Source organism: Mercenaria mercenaria, chromosome 12 (assembly GCF_021730395.1).
Source record: "Mercenaria mercenaria strain notata chromosome 12, MADL_Memer_1, whole genome shotgun sequence".
NCBI lineage: Eukaryota > Metazoa > Mollusca > Bivalvia > Venerida > Veneridae > Mercenaria > Mercenaria mercenaria.
In genome coordinates this window covers 20939225-20960270 of record NC_069372.1, presented here as the reverse complement: position 1 = coordinate 20960270, position 21046 = coordinate 20939225, and the positions used below count along the sequence as shown (strand labels likewise).

At 36.4% G+C, this 21046-nt stretch overlaps 2 protein-coding genes across 2 annotated transcripts; both read right to left on the bottom strand.

The window, feature by feature from the left end:
• Nucleotides 1–1274: 1274 nt before the first annotated feature.
• On the bottom strand, nt 1275–5552 carry LOC123561652 (galactose-3-O-sulfotransferase 2-like). The gene is made up of 2 exons (XM_045354165.2): nt 5193–5552; nt 1275–3316 (listed from the first exon to the last, which is right to left on the bottom strand). The coding sequence occupies exons 1-2, from the start codon at nt 5228–5230 to the stop codon at nt 2047–2049; spliced, it is 1308 nt and encodes a 435-aa protein (XP_045210100.2). The 5' UTR covers nt 5231–5552; the 3' UTR covers nt 1275–2046.
• Nucleotides 5553–13006: 7454 nt separating this feature from the next.
• Nucleotides 13007–19716, bottom strand: LOC123560643 (galactose-3-O-sulfotransferase 2-like). The gene is made up of 2 exons (XM_053519383.1): nt 17039–19716; nt 13007–14403 (listed from the first exon to the last, which is right to left on the bottom strand). The coding sequence occupies exons 1-2, from the start codon at nt 17074–17076 to the stop codon at nt 13209–13211; spliced, it is 1233 nt and encodes a 410-aa protein (XP_053375358.1). The 5' UTR covers nt 17077–19716; the 3' UTR covers nt 13007–13208.
• Between the last annotated feature and the right edge of the window lie 1330 nt (nt 19717–21046).

Below are 21046 nucleotides of genomic sequence, written 5' to 3'. Positions count from 1 at the left end.
CTGGGCTACAAATGATTTCAGGAAAACAGGCCACAACGACATACACAAATCAGTTACCTTCATGGCCTAGGTGCAGGGGCAATTGAAAATCTGTAAGTACAGACTCAACACCAGTATGTCAAATGTAGCATTTAGATCTTGGAAAGCTATAAAAGATTCTCTTCCTATGAATGTTGTTGTATACAATTCGTACTACAATTTACCTTACTTTATTTACAGCCTTTGATTGGTGTACAGAACCGACCCAAACTGACCGAATTAGCGACCGTCGCTGATAAGTCCAGTTCTTATCCGCCATTTTCGCCTACAAGCTCGCAGATTCCGACAAAGAAAAAGAATCGCACAGTCACTAAGTTATTGTTTTTCTTATTCATTTTTTCCTCTTTACGTCATAATAGCTCTACCAAGTGCATTTGATTTAAACAATACTTATTTACACTACTGCAATTGTTACAGTACAAATGTTACCAAAGAGGACTGAGCAGGAAGCTAAAGGCTTTTTAAGAAACTCTCTCCCTATATATAATGTAATTTCAACGTTAAAATATGATTCTAACACGACCCGATTCATTTTCCTATTAAACAAAGAAGAATGAAAAGTTTGAAAACAGTGAATTATTATAGAGCTACAACAATCCATTTTTCTGACGTCACAATTATTACGTCATAGCGTCAAACGGCATAGCGGCGCGCTGGAAAAAAAAACAATTGAAAACGGGCAAATATTTCATGAATGTCGTCAAGGATGTACTTTAAAATCCTTGGTAACGTGTTAGAATCGAAATGATATATCTTATTTAGTGATTTGGTCTTGAATAATCCATCGTACATGTTCTTCGTTTATCAATATAGAATCTAGTATATGATAAAAATTTGTCAAACTTTAGTTTTAAAATAGGATGAAAACACAGAATCTAGACCTCATTTTTTGGATATAAAATTTAAGCTGTTTAGGTCCTATATAAATAAAACTAAAATATCTAAACTGTAAAAACTTTATTATGTATTAATATCTAAAGAAGATATGATACGAATAGAAGAAATGAGGTTAATATGTCAGGAATGTCACTTTAGACACATGGAGTTTTAAGGACTTCGTTAAAGTTTTGTAGTAACTTAAAGGCTAAAATGGCAAACAACCTGGGATATAAAGCTATTTTCACAGCTATAATCGTTCTAAAATTTTAAAGTACGTATCAAATCTGTTTGCCTTCTGTATATACTTATGTACTACAACAACAACAACAACAACAATAGTTTATTTAAGTCTCACTTTTGTACACACATTACATTAGTGTAATCATCATATAACAGTGTATTTAATGTAACAGGGGTTATTGGCCTAATATATTTTAGAAGATCTGTACGTTCTCTTTGATATATTGGACAGCTAAAAAAGAAATGATATGTATTTTACCACCTCACTACAAACACACAATGGACTGCTTACAATAATTTTTGAAAGTAGATGTTCATTGAGTCAGCAAGAGTGTGTCCCGTAAGTCTTCCATGAAGAATCTGGTATTTACGTTCACCTGCATAATAGTGACAGTACATCTGAATAAAGCCGTCCTAAGGGTAATTGTGTTTACATTACTATACAATTCATTTTATTGTTTTCTTCAGTCTATTTCTGCAGTTACAAATATTTAAACTCATGCAGACATAATTATAACATTGATGCTTCTTAAATGTAATCCAACACTTTCCCGTACTTTTCTGTCATAAGAGATTTTAGGGGTTTGTTGTGATGATTACAAATAGCAATTACTATTCTTTTACCATTTGTACATACTTTTAGCTTCTGATGTTGCCTAGACACTGAAGTCTTCTCAGCCTAGTGCATACGGTTTATACAATTCTATTCCATAATACGTTAATTCAATTAATGTCCTTTGTTACAAACTAAGGAGAGATTTTTTAAATCATTATGTTAGAGGACCATATGTTAGACTCGCTATAGCCAACTAAATAAAGCTATTATTATGAATATATTATTATTTTACTTTAACAATTTCACATGGAATATATCAATTGTGTTCTTTCCTACTGAACACCTCTTTTCTTTCTAAGCGAAGAAATCCCATTTAATTCTCTATGTCGTCTTTTGATAAAGTCAATGAAGTCGTTCATTTGCAAAAAGCGACAATCCTGGTTTGATATTTCAAAAGGTTCGTTCCATGCAGACTGGGCTATTCTAAGGGATTTGTGTGAAAGGTTTTTTGAAATCTGTTCACAATAATCTTTTACTAAATGAAGTACTGATTTAAAATGTTCCACTTCACTGACAAAGTCAGGCCCTTCAGCCGCTATCTTTTTATCAAAAATTTCATAAAATGTTTCATATACAACGTAATCTAGGAAACACGTAGATTTGAATTTGTTAAGTTCATTAGGACTCAATACAACAGGTTTGTGGGCGTGGCTGTTTCTTTTTAAATAAATGACATCTTCTAAATCCCAGTTCAAAGTTCTTTTCATAAGTATCAGAGATTCTTCGAATCTTTCCAGTACAAGAACTAGTTTAAAGTCTTTTTTTAACAAATCGAGTTGTTTTTCAATTTCTTCAGTGTCGTTAATTGTAATTGTAGAAGAAAATCCGAAATCTTGTCCCATTGAGTTTTTCGTTCTACTAAACGGCTTTCTGTCATAAAGATGCGGTTGGTTGACAATATTGTGGATGAAATTTAATTTAGGAACTTTTAAAAGGTCTCGACGTTTCATAACGTCCCTGTAATAGTACGCGGCACTTACCATACGTTCCAAAGGTTCCCGAATGATTCCTATATTTACCGAATCGATCGGCAGTACCGATCTAAACAATTTACGGCTGTACACGGAATGGACAGCCAAAATATCGTGATGGTTCCCAGGTCTTACTGGCATTGCTGATCCGGTTCTACGGAAGTAGCGTCCTTTTTCTGGTAGAACAAAAGTTAAGTTATGTTTTAGACCGAACCGGAAGAAAATGTTCTGCATGGTTTCCGAACCGGCTTTATGGACTTTTAAAAACCCAATGTGGGTGATCGTCTGCTGCGATGCATTTGTTATCCTTTTCGGTATAGTAAGCTGTACACTACTCATGTTATGTTCTGGCATATTAATATTCTTTGCCGATGCAGTGTTTATTAGTAAAGAATCGTTTTGAATCAGTGCATTTTCTGCGACAAAACTAGTACTGTATTTGCTTGGTCTACTTGTGTATCTGCTGCTAAACTGGTGTGGTGAGGAAATCGATGTGGAGATATCAAGAGGAAAGTATGTTTGTAGAACGATTGTCATAAAAACCAGTGCCAGTAAAATCGATGCTGCCAACCTGGAAGAAAGAAAGCCTTAAAGGAATATAGTTTCGCTTTTCAAATTGCATAAATATAGAGTTTTATGGCAAGCCAAGATTAAACCGTTTCTACTATAAATTGTACTAATTTTTATTGTTACATTCTATACTTTACAGATGAAAATAAATGAACCGTGCCATGGGAAAACCAACATAGTGGGTTAGCGACCAGCATGGATCCAGACCAGCCTGCGCATCCGCGCAGTTGGTCAGGATCCATGCTGTTCGCTACGTTTTCTAATTACAAATAGCTTTGAAGCGAACAGTGGATCTGACAGATGCGCGGATGCACAGGCTGGTCTGGATCCATGCTGGTCGCAAAGCCACTATGTTGGTTTTTCCATGGCACGGCTCAAATACAGATGAAAGAACGAGATTCAGATGATTCATTGTGAGAATGTGAATAAACATAAACAATTAGAAAATAAAATTGACATTCGCAGGTTTTTTACAGAAATTGTAAGTTTTTTTGTTGTTTTTTTTTGCACACCCAATACTTGTTCAGACCATTTTTTGACATATACAGAAGCATTGAGTCAAAGATATATCAATGTGTTGAGTCAAAAGCACCACATTTACAGGACGAGCTCGGAACAAAATGGTTATAATACAAATCAGAATTAAGATTACTGCAGTTCTTTTTAATGCGGGCATGATGAACAAAGTGACAATCTTTCCCCTTTTTTTGAAAATGTCGGAACTGGTTCATAATTCTTTCAGTCAATCTTTAGTTTAATTTAAACAAATTTATTTTAGCTCGATTGTGATGCAAGCTTCAAGCTTATTTAAACCACTCTCGAGTCCGCTTTCTGGAAAATCCAGCACTGGTATGATGTGAGAAGACTTGGTCGTGAATGCAGTCTACTTTAAAATGAAGATAACGAATGAAGATTCTGAGTAACAAATATTTAGTGGAAAATTCATTACAAAATGGTTATGTGCATTTTAAGACAGTACTGAATAAATTTCAGCCCTTCTTGCTACTGAAGGGTAGTCATTAGTTCTTAACCAGTAGTAATTGTCATATTTTAAGCTGAGTCACTTGTAAGGGGAAATAACTTTGTCAAGTACAATGGCAATAATTAGTTTTATGCTTTATACATTGAAACTAGATTTTGAAACTTTCTTAAGCACTGACCTATCTCTTGTAGAAACTTTTGTATTGAAACGGATCTTGTTAGGCCAGTAACTTTAGGAACTGCCTCATACTGTATTTGTTCTGAGGTATCTTGTTCACATATTGCACAATTATCCCACACTAAAGACATAAGGACATTCTACTCTAGCTGTAATCGTAAGTAATAGATACAGATATGATTTTCTTTGAACTTACAATTTAGTATTTCCGATGCTTTAGATGTAATATATTAGAACTATTTTTATGACGAGTCCTAACTGAATGTGACACTAAGATAGGATAGCATTCGACAAAATTACATTGTTAAAAAGTAATGTTGTTCAATTTCTGTTACAGAACGAGAAAAAAACATAACTTTATTTTTAGAAAAGTTAAAATGAACTAACCAGTGTTATTGACAGAAGATCGTTATTAAGCGTTTCCTCAATTAAAGCAATTTAATGTTACCTGTGCATAGAGACAGAGCACTATCATCTGCGAAAAGACTAGTGATACTTATAAATGTCACCTTTATACAACTGACATCAATAAGGAATAATAGGGGGTCTAGCACTGAACCTTTGTAACTGTCCCCTCCCCCACCAACTTTAGAATAATTTGAATTTTAAAAGGACAAAGTAACGAAAACTTTCTGGGATCTGGTTATTTTTAAATAAATACAATCTAACCTTAATCAAATTTACTTATTCAAATATGGTTATTAATAAATACGCTTACCGTATAGAAACTCCGTGTATAGTTGGTTTTCCAATCATTCTGAAACATGAAATATCTTATACGCTCATTCTAAATCGAATACAATAAGCTTAATGTTTACATTTTCTTGTGAAAGGCGTTTTTGGTTGTTGTTTTTGTTTTGTTTCTCATTCTCGAAAAGATATGTAGTGTTTCGTTTAATCCATATTATCCCGGTCAAATGCGCTTTTGTTACCTTCCAGACACACAGATAATCTTGGCAATTAACAACAAGTGCTACGACATGTCTACAGTATTAATATCTGTATAGTTGTCACATACAGGTACACGAATGTCTGATAAAGGAAATGTTTGTATTTCACCCTTTAATGAAAGTTTAAACAGCTTTTCTATCTTAAAATGATTTTCCTAAGTACATTTGCTTTATATATACAAGGAAGCATCTGTTGCAAACACAGCAGATTTGCATATTTTGGTGTAATGTCACAGATGGAACTTTATCCATGTCCTAATCCGATTAATTATAACGAATAAATATATATTTTCAAACATATGATGGAAATATCTTTAAAATCCAGATATAGAAGTGTAGTTATTTCGCTTGTATTCTATTGGCGTACACCATATACAGCAATTCGGAACCAGCATTTCATTAAATGATTTTCTTGTTCTTTTTCATCATTTCAAAACCCCTAAAATTAATTTTAATGTAAAGGATACATTTGTAAAAGAAAAAAAAGAAAAAGAAGCCATTTCTTTATACGATGCGTGCATCCAGTTATTGACGTACATATATGTAAATAAAGATGAGCCCGGCTGTCCTTGTAAAAGAAAGGACAAACGATTCGGATAATACTTTTTCAGATCAGTTTAAACAGAGAATTTGGTGTTAGAATTGCAGATATATCAAATAACGCAAATGAAACTAATGTTTAATAACGAAAGCATTACAGTTTGAACAGAGAATTTGGCGTTATAATGGCAGATATATAAAATAACGCAATGAAACTAATGTTTAATAACGAAAGCATTACAGTTTGAACAGAGAATTCGGCGTAAGAATTGCAGATATATGAAATAATGCAATGAAACTAATGTTTAATAAAGAAAGCATTCCAAAATGAAACAATTGTGCACCTGCCAATGATGTAATTTTATGTGTGGACTCCAAGTTTTAGTCATTTAGACAGCACTCCCCATTATTTTAAATCTTTATTATAGATACTGATGTATTATCAAGTATGTCAAGCTTCATTGGAAACTATTCAGCCGTTTTCGTTTAACATCAATTAATCTGAATTTTCGAACTTGACATTTTTCATCAGCCATTGCCTTTATAACGCACATCTCTACACTTCTACAACCAATCTTAGGAGACGGGTCCTATTCTTACTCAACTCAACTGTCTTGACATGGTGAAAAATGTATGATGGCTGATAAATTATTGAAGTTTTTGAACGAGTTCTCATATATTTGTCTTTTCAATAAACCCTTTACCCTGCTTAATTCCTACAACGAACTTGTCCATATTTCAATTTGGACGGTACCATTAACTGTTGAAAGGGATACATACCAAAAACATATACTGACTGAATGGCGAACAATTCAAATTATTTTACTTAAAGAGAATTTCAAACTGTTATGCAGCAAAAGATAAAACAAAATGGAACTTTATGTTGCATGCGTCTTTATAACGTCACAGCACGTCTGACGTCATGTCTGTTTACGCGCGTCTGTTTCCCGCGCTGAGATTAAAACAGTTGCAAAATGCACATCTCAACGTAATTGAGCATAAAATAAAAAGAAAATTTGTTTATTTTTCGTGAATATCGAATATATCTCGAAGTAAGAAAATTTTCACATTTTCACTCGCGCTACGCGCTCGTGAAAATATTTGAAATTTTCTCACTTCTCGGTGAGATATATTCCATATTAACTCAAAACAAACAAATATCCTCTATATATTCAGCTACCCCGGCATCTTATTAAACTGGTAGATGTTCCTATCAAAATGAAATCCTACAACACTTTCCGATAAATGAAAAACATACCAAAAATACCGAGATGAGCCTGAAAGGAGATAATGTTTTTGGACAAGATTTCAATGTCAGTGTGAAGAAAGACAGAAAAAAAGAGAATCTCTCTCTATATCTAATAATATTATATATACTTACATTATTGATAAGAGTGATTATTCTTTAATTAGTATAATGTTAGATTTACCTCATTTAGACGTACCACAGGCAACATGTTATAAAGCCTATTTTTCTTAATTAGGTTTGTCACTGCATGTAGATAAGCGGAAAACTTCCATGAATCGAAAAAAACTCTTTCAACAAGGCAAACGCATTCATAACCTGCTTGAATTATTTACTAGATTTTATACTATCGGACTTTGCTTTTGGTTTTGAATTTTTGAATTTTCAAAACAATTTAAAGAAACATCTGCGACAAGGTTTATCAAATCCTGATTTTTGGGAGATGTTATTTACAAGCTTCGTAAATTCTGGGTCCTGGATTTTTTCAAAGTGAAATCACACCATCATATTCATTTGTACAAACTAACAAAAACTTGCGTGAACTTCCCTAATGAAGAACCGGTCTAAAAGTCACAGCAGTACTAGTGTGCACATGTTAGGCGAAATGTAAACAAACAAACATAGAAGGCAAAATATTCGCAGTTATACAATAAAACTCGAAATGATGAATAAAATTCATCTTAGAAATTATTTTGAATGTGTCATACACTGCATGGTACACATTTGTATTGTTTATTTAATTCACATTGCACATTTATGCCGCATATACACAATTTAGCGTACACATCAGCCAGTCAGAACAATTTTGTAATCTAGACCGGAACTTCATAAGCGAAGTTCATCCAAGTTTTATCTGTAGCGTTGATGAAACTATAAACTACGCGTTGTTTCTCTGAGATAAAAAATATTGAAGGAATGCAACCGGTATAAAATGGAAGATAAATTTCCACTTGTTCAATATCCATAGTACACATTTACCGTACTGCGCGTTTTAGGTGAGAAATGCGCGATTGAAATGGGTTAGTATATTTTCCTGTTCATATAGTATACCTAGTGGAAGACTAGGGTATAACATGTACTGTAGAATTTCCTTTCTGATCTGGTGTCAGTGCATCGAAATGTTTAAGCATGGAGAATTCAATCTTTGGTTAATGCACTACGTAAGTATTACGGTTTTTATTGAAATATTTCTGTCCTGCAACAGAGAGGCCAAGTTTTCGCTAAAACTTTCATAAACGCTCTTACATATAACGTGCGGTGATACTTTTTCAAACATCAAATAGAAGAAAAAAAACTTAATCGAGCGATTTGATAATAACTTAAAAGTTTTTACCATTTTTGGAAGGTGATTTATCAAAATCACTTTCCCTATGTAACCGCGCAGAATTTAATCAGGAATAGACTGCTTCACAACTATTTCGTATCTATCCGCTGTGCAATGTAGTTCTATGCGGAATAATTTACCACCTCTGACGTCATTATCGTTACAGGCCAGAAAATTTGGTCTACTCTATCACTCGTGGACTTGATCACAAACTTACAATTACTCATGCCCAGTAAAAATAGTTCAACATACTTTGAATATATACCAATTGCGCAGTAATTTACTACGAATAACTATCGGCTGCATGCATCTTTTTACTTTACAGGGGGTTTGAATGCATAACTGTATATATCACCAAATCGCATATTGATGATATGGTTAGCCGGATCAAATCCTATATGTATGGGGTTTCTAACTATCAAAGCGCTGTTCTAAGAGCTTGTGCCACTTTTTAATGGATTCTAAATCACCTTCCATCAGTACTGTGCTATCAGTACTTTGATTTTGTATGGAGTTTTTCATACTTTTTGGTATGGTGGCCGGTTGCGGCCATTTTAAACCCGCGAGAAATTTATCGTTTTAGCATAAAATGTCGCGAGCAACTGACAAATCAGCGAGATTTTCTGTCGAGACCGTACAAAACATCGCGGGGAACGTATAAACCGCGATATTTTATAAAAGTTGTTGGAAACAGCAAGGAACATTTTGACTCTGGTGGCCGGTAGCGTCCATAGTTTGCCTCTACATTTTATTCCTCGTTTGTCTATAAAAAGTCGAGGAACAGAAAAAAATCCGCGACATTTTTTGCATTTGTTGTAGAATTTCTACAAAAAGTCGAGGGTAAAAATTAAAAGCCGCGACTTTTTGTTCCTCAACAACGGTCTCATAAAATATCGCGGCGAGTACTAGCGAGTTTTATAGCCGCGACATTTTATACAGACGGAGTGATTTGAATATACCTGTCCTTTTTACATTAAAAATTGATATGAAGTTGGCTGTAGCAGTAGCAGTGACAGCAGTAGCAAAAACGTGAAATAGGCAGTAGCAGTGACAGCAACAGGAGCAGTAGCAGCAGTAGTAGAAATAACCGAGAAGCAGTAGCAGAAGCAGTAGTACCAATAGCAGCAGTAGCAATAATAGAAGAAGCAGCAGTAGGATAAACAGTAGAGACAGTAGCAGTAGTAGCAGAAGCAGCAGTAGGATTAGCAGTAGTAGTAGCAGTAGTTGCAGCAGCAGCAGTAGCAGTAGTACGAATAGCAGCAGTAGCAATACTAGCAGAAGTAGCAGTAGGAATAGCAGTTGTACCAGTAGTAACAGAAGCAGCAGTAGGATTAGCAGTAGTAGCAGCAGAAGCAGTATCAACAAATGCAGCAGTAGCAGCAACAATAATAGCATTAAAACAGTAGTAGTAAATGCAGTAGTAGAAGTAGCTGTATTATCAGTAGAAGCAGCAGAAATTATAGCAGAAAAGCAGTAGCAGGGAAGCAGAAGTGGGAGTAGAAACAGCAGTAGTAGCAGTAGCAGGAGTAGCAGCAGCAGTAGCCGTAGTAGCAGTGTAATAGTAGATGTACCGGCAGTATCAGAAGCGACAGTAACAGTAGTAGTACCAGCAGTATCAGAAGCAGCAGTAGCCGTAGCAGCAGTGTAGCAGTAGCAGTACCAGCCGTATCAGAAGCAGCAACAGCAGTATCAGAAGCAGCAGTAGCAGTAGAAGTAGAGCAGTAGCAAATACATGAAATCGGCAGCAGCAATAGCGGCAGAAGCAGTAGTAATAAAACGTGTTCTGTTGCTTCTGCTACTACTGCTATTACCATTACTGCTACCGCTGCTGCTGATACTGCTACTACCGCTACTTTACTGTTGTTTCTGCTACTGATACTACTGTCACTGCTGCTACTGCGGCTGCTGTTATTGCCGAATTCAAGTTTTTGCTACTGCTCTTGCTGCTATTGCCGATTACACTTTTTTTGCTGATGCTTCTGCTGCTACTGTTACTGCAAGTTTCATATTTTCTACCTTTGATACTGCTATTGCTACTGCTCACTGCTATGTTAACTTCCTATTCTTTTAAACCCGTTTTAGTTCTGGGTGAATCACGTTGTGCATTCGCATTTTCATAAAAAGTCTTGGGTAGGAAATCCGCGACTTTTTTAAAAGAAGCCGCGACTTTTTATAAGACGTTTCTTGGCAAAAAAACTCGAGATTTAAATATTTAAACTCGATTTTTTATAAGGTATGCATCAGAAAAAATATCGCGGATTAAAATGGCCGCAATCGGCTACCTAAATTAAGAATTTGTTTGCGTGCTTAGTCTACCATGTAGACAGAAAATATCGCGGTTTCGTCTTTAATCCGCGACATTTTACGACAGGAGTGTTACAGAAAAACTCGAGAATTTCTCTTGGCCGCGATGTTTTATACAGTTTCGACATAAAATCTCGCGGATCTGGAAGTTGCCCGCGACATTTCATAAACTGACGGTAAAATTTCTCGCTGCTTTAAAATGGACGCTACCGGCCACCATATTTTGGTGACCTGGAGATATACGATGGAATGACATAGTAGATAATTTACTGAACTGGGGATAGATAAGATGTGTATCGGGGATAGTTACGGTGTATCTTAAACATTGTGACTGTGATAATTATTATCCATTGCATACGGACATTTATCCTCTGGATATCAGGATGAGTGTATTATCTAGCGTCGTACGTGCTTCCGTTTATGTTTATATGAGCCGTGCCATGAGAAAACCAACATAGTGGGTTTGGGACCAGCATGGATCCAGACCAGCCTGCGCATCCGCGCAGTCTGGTCAGGATCCATGCTGTTCGCTATTAGTTTCTCTAATTCCATTAGGCTTTGAAAACGAACAGCATGGATCCTGACCAGACTGCGCAGATGCGCAGGCTGGTCTAGATCCATGCTGATCGCAAACCCACTATGTTGGTTTTCTCATGGCATGGCTCAATTATACTCGTCCGTCCATTGTGATTAGACATATATAGTTGATTTTGTAACATAACTACTGTATCATTGTTATTTTGATTCATATTTATTATTCTTAAAAACGCATTTTTAACATTACGCAAGGAATTTTAACAAATCATGTTAGCTGCAAAACAAATAGTGACCGTACAACTTAGGGAAGCAATTAAATTTCTGTAATGATAATATTAAATACAAGCAATAAATATCTATAATCTATTCAAGTAAGTATGTTTAATCAATATTTGCATACAAAAAAACGATGAAAAGAAGGCATAGATTTACTAAAGATATAACTACTGATGATGTCTGATTACAACTTTTCTTCGTACATTTTTTTTAGAAAATGCCGGCCATTGTGAATAATGTCGGCAATTTTGATCTGTTTTCAGCTTCCTTTCGATTTTTAATATAAGGCACATTATCCTCACTTTTTACCATGTTTGATGTTTTCCCACAAATGACACTATTTTTTTCACCATATGACAGGTATCCAATAAGTTGTCAATTCTTACTTATTTATATCACTGTTAAAGTAGTTCTCGTAATCCAAGAGACCACGAGACTGGTGATGTCGCTAACGTTTCCATCATAATGTCGTGTTTGTTTCTGCCACTTATGTTCATGAAAACTAGTATATCTCGAGCCTACATCCATGAAAATTAGTTTATCTCGACATTATCGCATAGTGCGGCAATTTTCCTTTGATCTTTGCAGCATGTTATACATAGTAACACACATTATTACTACAAAACTGTGCTGATATCTTACAAAACTGTTGCGATATATATCAACACGGAAATCTCTATGGAGTTTCATAAGAAAAAAGTGTTCCGATATATATCAGCACAGTAAAACTGTTCCGATATATATCGGAACACTTTTTCTCTATTGAGGTCCTATCAAGGGAGTATAATTTTTTCCTTTCAAAGAAAAGATGATTTTAGCTCCAACTTACAGTTCACAGAGAAAGAATTGTCACAAACACCTACATTTATAAAGTAAAAGAATAAATAAACCAGAATATTTCAAAAACTTGATAGTTATTGCCAAATTCAGAAATACATGAAATATATGAAATTCTGAGATTTCTCAAATGTTTCTTTTTCTTTGATTTTTTTTACAAACAAAACAACAAGTTTTACAATATGTCTGGCCAATGAAATGCAAAGATTTAAAACCAATGCAGAAATTTGTTGGGTACTTTTATCTGGGGAATACATTTTCTAAAACAGAAGTTTTAGTGTTTCAGTCAGCGAGGCGCAGAAAGGGAATCAAAATAGTAAAAATAATAATAAACAAATTTAAATGAAAATAATATATAAATTTTAATGATAAACTATGCGATAAAACAGTTATAATATGTAGTGCTCGTGTGTTACCAGGATATATCAGAGCTAGGGGTACATCTCGTTATTTTTCTCTTCACATATCTGTCTCGGCCTACCGGCCTCGACGATATGTGTAGAGAAAAATACCCTCGATGTACCCCTAGCTCTGATATATCCTGGTAACACACTCTCACACATACTATAACTATTACTTATGTCAATCAAAATCAGTTTAACTGAACGTTGTGTACATGAAAACCAGTTTATCTTGACATTATGTACATAAAAACCAATTGTCTCGACAGTTTGTCCATGAAAAGCAGTTAATCTCGACAGTTTGTTCATGAAAACCAGTTTATCTCGATACTATGTCATGATTCATGTTCATCTCCCTGTGTCGTTCTTTGAGAAAGTCCATCAATTTAAATGCACCCATCTTCATATAGTGACAATCTTGTTTCGTTACTTCAAAAGGTTCATTCCATACAGACTGAGATATTCTGAGGGATATTTGTGGAGGGTTCATTGAACCTAGTTTGCAGAAATCTCTTACTGACTGAAGCACTGAATTAAAATGTTCCACTTCATTTATAAAGTCGGGACCTTCAGCGTCAATCTTTTTATCAAAAATTTCGTAAAATGTTTCATAAACTGCGTAATCTAAGAAACACGTGTTTTTAAATTTCTTAAGTTCATCAGGGCCAAATATCACAGGCTGATGGGCGTGACTGTTTCTTTTTAAATAAATAACATCTGCTAAATCCCAGTTCAAAGTTCTTTTCATAAGTATAAGAGATTCTTCAAATCTTTCCATTACAAGAACTTGTTTAAAGTCTTTCTTCAGGAGATCAAGGTGTTTTTCTATTGCCTCAGTATCATTAACTGTGATCGATGGAGAAAATCCAAAGACATGCCCCATTGCATTCTTCGTTTCAGAAAACGGTTTAGTTTCATACAAGTCAGGTCGTTCAACCAAATTATGGATAAAATTTAATTTCGGAACTTTCAAAAGATATTTCCTTTTCCATACGTCTCTGTAATAATACGCGGCACTTACCATACGTTCTGATGGCTCACGAATAATTCCGATTTTTACCGAATCTTCTGGAAGCACTGATCCAAAAAAAATGCGGCTATATACGGAATGGCAAGCCAATATATCTCGATGCTGCCCAGGCTTTACTGGCATTGCTGAATAATTTGTTCCCATAAATTGATAACCTTTCGTTGGTAGTACAAATGTTAAATTATGGTTTATGCCAAACCTAAAGAAAATATTTGCCAATGTTGATGAACCGGCTTTATATACTTTTAAAAACCCAATGTGGGTTACTTTTCGCCTTTTACCTTTTGTTGACGATTTTGGCGTGATTTGTAACAAATCTTTTTGAACAATCGACCCTATATATTTTCTATTACTGTTGTGACTTGAAGATTTATTCACACTATACTGTCTGGGCGGAGGGATCGATGTAGAGGTGTGAAGTGGCAGTAATGTCTCTATAACAGCTAACGCACAGACCACAACAAATAAGGTTGATATCATCAACCTGAAAGAAAAAAGTCATTAACCCTGCTAAATGTGTAAAATGGAATTGTCCCATCATTAAATTTGAACAGTACAATTTATCATTCGAAGGCATATTCAATGAAAATTTTTAGACTGAATAGTGTAGACCATGATAATTCTGCACGGATGTGAAAGCAGTCTCGCAAAGGCAGAATCCCTTGCCAGGTTTAGTTTCAAAACGCAGCCTTCCCAAACAGCAACTGCTCAGGTTTCAGTTAAATTTATTTTGTACGTTTTTGAGACATATTTTACCATCTCCGACTGGAAACATCCAATTTTTATTTCATTACTTAACAAAAGTTCTCCCTTAATAATTACACTGAATTTCATTTTTAAGTCAGAGGAAGAAAATCACTCATTACTTTATGTCTAATCAATCAAGTGCAAAGCTGAAGATTTCTAGTTATATTTTTGATTCAACAGTTAAACTGTTGTAGCAATGACTCCCAAACTTTAGTTAATTTTCTTGCGTATATTCTAGATATGTAAAAGAGAACTCAACATAATACATGTATATCTTAATGTTCTCTCATTTAATAGTATTATGGTATAGTTATTCACGAAACACTGAGTTGTATAAGACGGATGTTACATTATTGTTAACTTGTGTATTTGTTTACTCTGAACTGATTATTTGAGCCGTGCCATGAGAAAATCAACATAGTGGGTTTGCGACCAGCATGGATCCAGACCAGCCTGCGCATCCGCGCAGTCTGGTCAGGCTCCATGCTGTTCGCTTTTAAAGCCTATTGGAATTGAAGAAACTGTTAGCGAACAGCCTGGATCCTGACCAGACTGCGCGGATGCGCAGGCTGGTCTGGATCCATGCTGGTCGCACACCCACTATGTTGGTTTTCCCATGGCACGGCTCATTTATTTATTTTGTTCACCTTATCTAACAACAAATATGTAATCAAATACGCCATAATCTTCTATACATTGTACCGAACTGGGATTTCAGTAACCCTTGAACATGACTTCCATAAAGATTTTATATGGGCGTGTACACTTTTGCTGCGTATCACGCATGGAGTAGGTTCGGGAACATCTTGCCGCGTACCATGAAAAGTCAGTCTGCGTACCATTTGTAGAGTCAATTTGGGAACACCTTACTGCGTACCATGTAGAATCAGTCCGGGAACATCTTGCTGTGTACCATATATAGAGTCAGTTCGGGAACACCTTGCTGCTTACCATGTAGAATCAGTTTGGGAAGACTTTGCTGCGTACCATATATAAAGTCAGTTCGGGAACACCTTGCTGCTTACCATGTAGAATCAGTTTGGGAAGACTTTGCTGCGTACCATATATAAAGTCAGTTCGGGAACACCTTACTGCGTACCATGTAGAATCAGTTTAGGAAGACTTTGCTGCGTACCATATATAGAGTCAGTTCGGGAACACCTTGCTGCTTACCATGTAGAGTCAGTCTGCGTATCATTTACAGAGTCAATTTGGGAACATTTTGCTGCGTACAATACAAAGAGTCAGTTCTAGAACACCTTTCTGCCTACCATGTAGTGTCACTTTAGAAGGACCTTGCTGCGTACCATTTATAGAGTCAGTTCGGGAACATCTTGCTGTGTACCATTTATAGAGTCAGTTCGGGAACACCTTGCTGCGAACCATGTAGAGTCAGTTCTGCGTACCATTTATAGTCAATTTGGGAACACCTTGCAACGATCTATTATACAATCGGTTCTGGAACACTTTGCTGAATACCATATGCACAGCCAATCGCGGAACAAATTGCTGCGTACAATTAAATTCAGTATCTCAACACTAAAGCTGAATATACAGCGACGGCCGTGCCTTAACCGTCCTGGATGAAACAACTGTCTGGTCAAGATACCATGTTCCAAAATGCTTTCAAAAAGGAGACTTTGCTCTATAAAACACACCATCGTCATCATCATCATCATCATCATCATCATCATCATCTTAAATTCACCCAAGTCGCATATGTAAAATAAGGGGATTAGAGTATGATACAGACACTTATAACATATACAAGCAGGTAAAGGAGATACACGTATCATTGTCTTTACTAGAAAAGCAAACAATCAAAGAAGCAGCCAACGGCTTTAGAGAACATACAAAAATCCAAAGAAGCAGCCAACGTACATGTATGTTCTCCAGAAGCCGTTGGCTGTTTCTTTGAATTTTTGCTTTTCCTATTGAACTTTTCAGGGATAACCTATAAATCTAAAACACATAATTTGATATTCAAGATGACAACCTGAAAAGGGTTTACTTGATATAAGATAAACTGTGAAAATGAATTTAAAAAACGCTTGATAATTTCCAATAAGATTTTTGTATTGATTACTGGTGTAATTAGACAAACCTCTACGGATAGTATTGAACTTAACACGTGTAACAAGTACATGTATTAAATATTGAACAATACCTTTACAGAGTCTTATGTCATTGATTTGTAGTATTTTACTACTACTCCTATAAACCAGTCACGAGCATGTGTACATGCTTATAAAGATTCTCTTAATCTGTATTTAAATGACAAACATATGTTAGTTGCAAATGAAAAACGACACACTACTCATAGATATAAAAAATCAATGAATGGACAATTATTCAAAAACGATTTCACTTACCACTTTGGAATCCCATCTCCCATCGGTTTTTTAATCATTCTAAAACATATAAATATATTAGATAATATCAGGCATGTAATTCACACACACCGTATAGACCTAAAGTCTTATTGATTGCTCAAAGACAGTTATTTTATTGGTGATGGTAGAACCAACTATGAACAGCAGACAGTATGCTTAGTAACAGAGAGATGGCGATATCGTGCACATTCGCATACATTTCTACAAGGACTATCAGATAATTACGGTGTTCCGTTAGGGCCAGTGCCTGCTCCCTGTGAAAGCGAAGTGCGAAAGTACGACAGTACGGTGGAGAACCGCGACAGTACGATGGTGACAGCACGACAGTGCGATGGCGTCACCATCATAGTGTCACGTACTGTCGCGCTTCGCCATCGCACTGTCGTGCTTCACCATCGTAGTGTCACAATCGTAATGTCGCGCTTCGCCATCGTACTCTCGCGCTTCACCAACTTTTCTCTGTTTACTTAAGGGCCGTCTTTAATGAAAGAATTGTACAGTCAGACGCAGGGACCTGCTTTGGATTTATTTACTAGGCCTAATAATCTTGTTTTACGTAAATCTACATTTTATCCAATGCGTTTCTTCAATTAAAACTTTAAGGTCAGTTGTAAAAGGACAGGGTCGGTCTGGTTAGCGGAAACAAACAATTGTATTCAGACAGAATTAACACTTTTGCGTAAAATTTGCCCAGAGGCTTTATAGGCAATTTTTTTACAACAGTGTATTTTATCATTTTTAACTGACAATATATACTTTTAACGTTTCATGGCTTGAAATATATGAGCTAATTAAACAACATTTTCTCACAAAACAATTAATCAGTGCTCGCGCTGCCGATCGACATTATCGCCAAATGGCGATTATTTTATTAAAGTGTCGATTAAAACGCAATTTTTGGCGATAGAAAATGGCGATTAATTTATAAAAATGCTACAAAAAATATTGCAAAAAATTGTCCTTAAACTGTTTGAACAAACGTAGTTTTATCGACAAAAACGTGCGAAGTCGGTTGCAGGAAGGGTATTTGCCCAGAGGCATAATTACAACTTCTAAACGGTGACACGCTTAATTGATTTGTTTATCGCCAACATGCGTATGAGGTATACTTCACTAATTGATCCGCATGTGTGCACTATTGATCGTATAGAAGTTTAAAGCAACAATTATCATCACTTTAACCTTGATAATTTAATCGCCATTAATTACCAAACAAACAAATTAATGAAACATAATTCCTTTAGATGTGGAATTCCTATGTCCGACTCGAGACTTTTAGACTGCGAACAACAAGTGCGTATTTGCATTCCGTCTGTCCGCGGACAAGCACAAATTAACAGTAGGGATTTACATTACATTATTAATTACATATAAATACATTACTGTTTATTTTTCCGCAGAAAGGTTAATTTTGAATACAATGTTATTTTGTTTATAAATAACACTCGGTTGGCTGATATTCGTTTTTATTATCCCTCAAGTAAACAATGTAAAATAGTCATAGACCAACGAAGCCTATTTTGGATTAGTACATTTTAAACAATATTAAGGTATGATATTTTTAATATCATCATACCAGATGCTATTGAGTGATACTCTGCCGGGGAGTTTGCATTTGAATAGCATCAGGTATGGTGTTATTCATTTCAATAATACCCATGCCGAAAGGCGTTCCAATTATTTCATGATTGGACAGAGCTGACAATAATATACAATACAGAGTCTAATTAAAGTCGGCCCTTAAGCAAACGGAGAAAATACAGTGAAACGCGACGGTGGCGAAGCGCGACAGTAAGATGGCGAAGCGCGACAGTACGATGATGACACTACGATGGTGAGGCGCGACAGAGCGGTGGCGAAGCGCGACAGTAAGATGGCGAAGCGCGACAGTACGATGATGACACTACGATGGTGAGGCGCGACAGTGCGGTGGTGAGGCGCGACAGTAAGATGGCGAAGCGCGACAGTACGATGATGACACTACGATGGTGAGGCGCGACAGTGCGGTGGCGAAGCGCGACAGTAAGATGACGAAGAGCGACAGTACGATGATGACACTACGATGGTGAGGCACGACAGTGCGATGGCGAAGCGCGACAGTAAGATGGTGACACTACGAAGGTGAGGCGCGACAATGCGATGGCGAAGCGCGACAGTGCGATGGCGAAGCGCGACAGTACGATGATGACACTACGATGGTGAGGCGCGACAGTGCGGTAGCGAAGCGCGACAGTACGATGATGACACTCCGATTGTGAGGCGCGACAGTGCGGTGGCGAAGCGCGACAGTAAGATGGCGAAGAGCGACAGTACGATGATGACACTACGATGGTGAGGCGCGACAGTGCGATGGCGAAGCGCGACAGTAAGATGGTGACACTACGATGGTGAGGTGCGACGGTCCGATGGCGAAGCGCGACAGTAAGATGGTGACACTACGATGGTGAGGCGCGACAGTGCGATGGCGAAGCGTGCCAGTGCGATGGCGAAGCGCGACAGTAAGATGGTGACACTACGATGGTGAGGCGCGACAGTGCGATGGCGAAGCGCGGCACTACGACGGAGAAGCACGACAGTTCGATGGCGAAGCGCGACAGTACGACGGACTGTCACCATCATACTGTCTCGCTCCACCATCGTACTGTCCCGCTTCGCCATCGCACTGTCGTGTTGTCACTATCTTACTGTCGAACTTCGCAATTGTACTGTCGCTCTTCGCCATCGTACCTCCGAGCTACGCGTTCACAGGGAGCTAGCGCTGGCCCTAAAGAAACACCGTAGATAATCTTTACCTGATACATAACTTGTACACTCACACATAACTTTTATGAGAACAATTTTTGCTTTTCTGATTTTTGTCGCGTGAGATGCTCTTTGAACCTACAAGTATGCGTATCTGCACAAGTACAAAATCGCAACCTCTCAATTACAAAAATATACAGCCAAACCTGTGTTAAGCAATCCACAAAAGAATGAACGCATGCGGTTGCCAAAGGCAGGTGACTGCCTAAGTCTTGATGCAAGGACCAACTTAAGACTGGTTACGACCAAAATAGAACATACAAAGATTTTATGAGGTTCAATATATCTATGACAGTCGTTGCACGACGTCAGTACAAATATTCTAAAACTATTCTTATTAGCATTTTCAAACAGCGGTAGATGGGAAATGGCCGCGACTTTATTTCATTGATATTATGGCATATAGCATGTTTAAATTTATAGAAATGAATATGAACAGACGAAAAATCACTAGCTAAATTGCAAGCAACTTACAGGCAACAACATTAGGCAGAATCCCATGTTATAGGCTGACAATGAAGAAACTGGCAAAATGCAGAGATATCTCCATTTACAGCTGATGAGAAAGTGAAGCAAATTGTTCATTGCTTGCTCTAACTTATAAATTGCTATATGCCATACCGAAAGGCATGTGCGGTCGCATGTGTATTAGGGCCACTAAGTATTTTATGAAATAAGATTTATCCAGTCAGCACACAGACTGTTGTTAATTTGTTGATTTTTTTTCAAGTTCTGTGTCAAAATTATATGTTAATTACATGAGTTTAAAGGACAAGGAAAGCCTGACAATAATTTAATACATGAAAGCCATTATCAAGCCTTTCATAACACTGAATTAATTTTAAAATCGGACCTTTTAAAAAAAAAAGATATGGCAGTTTGAAATTTAAGAAAACTGCTGATCATGGAGGCAGCTATTGTGTGTGCGTGTTTGCACACTGCTGAATTCTTATTTTTAGCAAATAACCTTTTAGATAGATTAATTTTATATGTTCTTAAATGTAATATGTAAAACATGCTAATTTCTTTCATTATAGCTGGAAAAAAATAGAGAAATTATTTTACAGAAATAAGTAAATACAGTTCAAATATGTGTCTAGAATTTTTATAAATCCGCCATTTTGTTTTAGTTTATAGTTTATACTAATTTGTTTTAGTTCGATTGTGATGAAAGCTTCAAGCTTA